This window comes from Andrographis paniculata, unplaced genomic scaffold (genome assembly GCF_009805555.1).
Source record: "Andrographis paniculata isolate CXL003 unplaced genomic scaffold, ASM980555v1 Contig74END, whole genome shotgun sequence".
NCBI classification, from domain to species: domain Eukaryota; kingdom Viridiplantae; phylum Streptophyta; class Magnoliopsida; order Lamiales; family Acanthaceae; genus Andrographis; species Andrographis paniculata.
The window spans coordinates 3,783,919-3,787,684 of NW_026137611.1; the positions used below are offsets into that span (position 1 = coordinate 3,783,919).

The window sequence follows — 3,766 nt, forward strand, 5'->3', positions numbered from 1 at the left end:
TTTATATTTTAATTATACATATATATAAATATATTTACTAATTTAAGAGAAAAAATAGAAATGAAAATTCACAAGTAATAAATCGTATTTTTCATCAGAAGTGTATCGTATTTTTCAAGAAAATTTGAAGAAAAAAATGACACAAAAAAGTTTGAAGAGTAATGTCAATCTATACTCCAATTGTGTTACATTTAAGACATATGTTTGTATTATTTAATTTATTATCATTATAAGTATATAATTAATATTTACACACATTATTTTATTTTTATGCAAATAGAAATACTTTGCTTGCGCCTGGTAACATGCAAAAACGTGAAATTACCTTTGCACCCTTCACGTGATCTGCTCCTTGATTCATTGCTTGATGCTATTAACCATAACCAGCTATACTTGTCGCCTTTCGAAATTACAAAAGTACCCTCCCCGTCTCAACCACTCGTATATTTCTATTATTATTTTTATTTCGAAATGTATATTAAATATATACATACGTTCAGTTTGGTCACAATAAACTGGAATTATTTCATTGCACAAAAGCCCACGAAATGTAATTTATTAAATAAATGGTCGTGCTCTGTTGTGCCTGTCGGTCGCCTACTCTTTCTTCTATTTTTTTATTTTTTGTTTAATTGATAATTTTTTAACGTTAAGTAATTTATAATTATAAATTTTATATTTAAAACTCAATAAAATATTTGGTCAATAATTAGGCTATAATTATATCTTCATTTGAAAATAAAATTTAAAAGTTGAAAAATATTGCTTTATTCATTAAAGTTGCCTCCCAACATTAATCCACCGACAGCTTCTTTTTGTGTATCACTACAGCTGGCACCTAATAAAAATAATTTATAATTGTCGTTTTTAATAATTATGCAAAATATAATCCAAATCAATGAATTAATAATACACAAATAATTTTGAACAATTAATTTCGAATTATAATAACATTCTTCAAATTATTACAAATTTTCACTCTGCCAAAAAAAAAAAAAAAAAAAAAAGAAAATTTTTATAATATTTTGACGTTCATTACAGACTCAAACAGAAAGAAAAAAAAAAAAAAAAAAAAAAGAAGATTTTTAAATTTTTAATTAACAATAAAAATCCACACCACAATTTTTTTTTTAAAAAAAATTAAGAAATAAAAGCAAAAATAATGCCGAGGGCCAAACTGAAGAGCAGACTCCCGCCGGCGGCTCTCCCGCCGTCGTTACTGGACGCCTCAGCATCCGCCACCGCACTGTCGTCGTCGTCGGCGGAGGGGCCAGGGCTGTCTGCATCGGAGTCGTCCGAGCTAGTGCCGGCGTCCGCATCTTTCGATTTGCTCTTCTTCGGCTTCGACGGTTTAGGCGCCGGCGCCGGCGGCGCCGCCTTGAAGAGTTCCGTGGGAAGTAGAACGGTGTCGACTTTGAACACTGCGAGCGGATCGTCGTCTAGGAGAGTTCCGGTGATGGTGGCGGTTACGACCTTCGTCTTTAGCTTGACGTCGTCGCCGACGTTATGGACGGTGAAGTCGAACTTCTTCTTCGCACCTTCGGTGGCGAGAGTGTTCATCACGCCATTGCTGGATCTGAGAGTTCCGAGCGAATTGTACTCAGGCAAGGCGTGGTAGAGAAGCAGGGAGGCCTTATCGCCGGCGGTGAGGTTTTTGTACCTCGACATGAAGGAATCGACCGATTCGTCGGAAGGACAGAAAACCGTCAATCCAGATTCAACTTTGTGCTGTAGCGTGTCTTTGACGTCGGAGATTTCGTTTATCAGATCGGAAAACGTACCGCAACCTTGCTTCGCCATTAGAGTAGTTACATTGAGGTCGGTAGGGCTCGCCATCGGCGCTTCGGCCTCCGGCGAGGTGAGAATGTGACTGATTTGAATAACCGCAATGACGTACGGACGCTCTTCGATAGATTTGACGAACATCGCCATAGGTCGGCCTTCGCCGGAGCCTTCGCCGTCTACAGGTGTGAATCCGACCTTACCTCCTTTTCTATCGGTGATTTCGACGTATCCAGAGGTTCCGGCGGCCTCGCCGGTGGCCTGGAACAAGGAGGATGTGGTGGTGGAGCTGTTGGTGATCTGGTGGAGCTTCTTGGCGCCGAAGTAATCGGCGAAGATGTGGAGCGAGAGGACGTTTTTGATGGTACCTATGGAGTAGTGCTTGACGAGGAGGTCGTTCATAGCGGCATTGTCGACGGCGCAGACGGTGATGGTGCGGCGGCGGTTGATTTCGTCGGCGAGGTGAGTGACGGTTAGGTAGTGGCTGAATGTGGAGAACTCAGGATGCTTTGCGAGTATCCGCGTGATGTTGTGAGCGCCGTTGGTCGCGGCGGCGGCGGCGGCGGCGGTGGCGGAAATGAAGAAAAGGAGGCAGTAAAAGAGGAGTGTGCTGAACTGCAGCTGCATTGTGAATGTGGTCAGTGTAACTGCTCTCTGCCTCTCACACTCTCTCTCTCTCTCTCTCTCTATCTGTACTGTGTGTTTGTTTATTTACTAGTACTTTATTATTGATGCCAAACGATTATGAGCCACTCCCCTCAAATTTATATATATATACACACATTTTTGTATGTATGAACGTACATGAGTATATCATTAGTGCATTGGCCCCCATACCACTCGAATAAATCATGGAGTACTTATTTATGATTTATTTTTAAATATATTATCAATTTATATTTAACTGGTTTATATTTTTATTTTTAAAATAAGGTACTTCGATTTAAATTCTTCTGAATTTAAAAATATTTAAATTCGGTCGTATCTTGTTTTGTACTAGTATTGCATTTTCTACTTTTTCATTTTCAATTATATTTGATTTTTTTATATTTAGTTTGCCCTTGAAAATTACCATATAATATGACGAATATTTTGTGTACTTCTGTTATTTTTATATAAATCTACATCATGTAATTATGTACTACACAATTATCCCGTTGTACCAACAAAACGTTAGAGTTATGTGCCTGAAATTTTTATTTATGTACTAAAATCAGTTACAGAAATTTAAATTAAAAAACAAGACGAAACTCTAATAAAACTCATTATCTGAAGTCGTTGATGTTATATTTATTCCAAACCATTCCTCTCGCATGCTGCCCATCACCGTCGAAGCCCCCCACCAAAATAATCTGCGCCGAGCCTCCCCGCAGGAACTTTTGCCGCTGTCAGAAGTCTCTATTCACCGTCCAAAACTCTGCTTCCACTCGATATGTCAAAAAGACCTCCTAAAGCGGAATTCGAAAAATTAAGTTAAAGCTTATGCTTTTTGATAAGATTGAAATTTTGAGTTCATGGTGTGCTTTGATCTATTTTGTATATGCCTCGACTGGGTTCGTAGAAGCCTCAGTGGCGGGTTATTTTACTTTGACATTATATCACACCATCATGTCGAGTATGAGTTACTTTGATGTGTTTGAATTTCTAAATGATCTTAGTGTCTATAGAAGTACCTTTATTTGCATTTTTATGTGTTTACATTCATAGTAAAATGTTTGGGATGTGAGGCAGACGGTGCTTTTTGTTTTCTTCGAATACTGTAAGCAACTTATTCTTGTCAGACGATTTTTTAAGTATTAAGGTGTTGGATGATGTCTCTGTCATAGGATTAGTTATAGACGTATCTATTTTGTCGAGTAGTAAAAATTTTGTTTGTTTTTTATATTGTTTACGAGTGTTTTCCATTGCCTTTGATGTGCTTTGATTGTTAATTTATATACTCATGAATATGTCTTTATTTTGAAATAATGGCAGACCCAAAAAA

General features: G+C 37.7%; 1 protein-coding gene across 1 annotated transcript; it reads right to left on the reverse strand.

Annotated features, from left to right (window-relative positions):
• Positions 1-1,002: 1,002 nt before the first annotated feature.
• On the reverse strand, positions 1,003-2,540 carry LOC127265794 (fasciclin-like arabinogalactan protein 2). Its single transcript, XM_051295784.1, has one exon. It carries the CDS (start codon positions 2,407-2,409, stop codon positions 1,141-1,143), a length of 1,269 nt encoding a protein of 422 aa, XP_051151741.1. The 5' UTR covers positions 2,410-2,540; the 3' UTR covers positions 1,003-1,140.
• Positions 2,541-3,766: the final 1,226 nt, after the last annotated feature.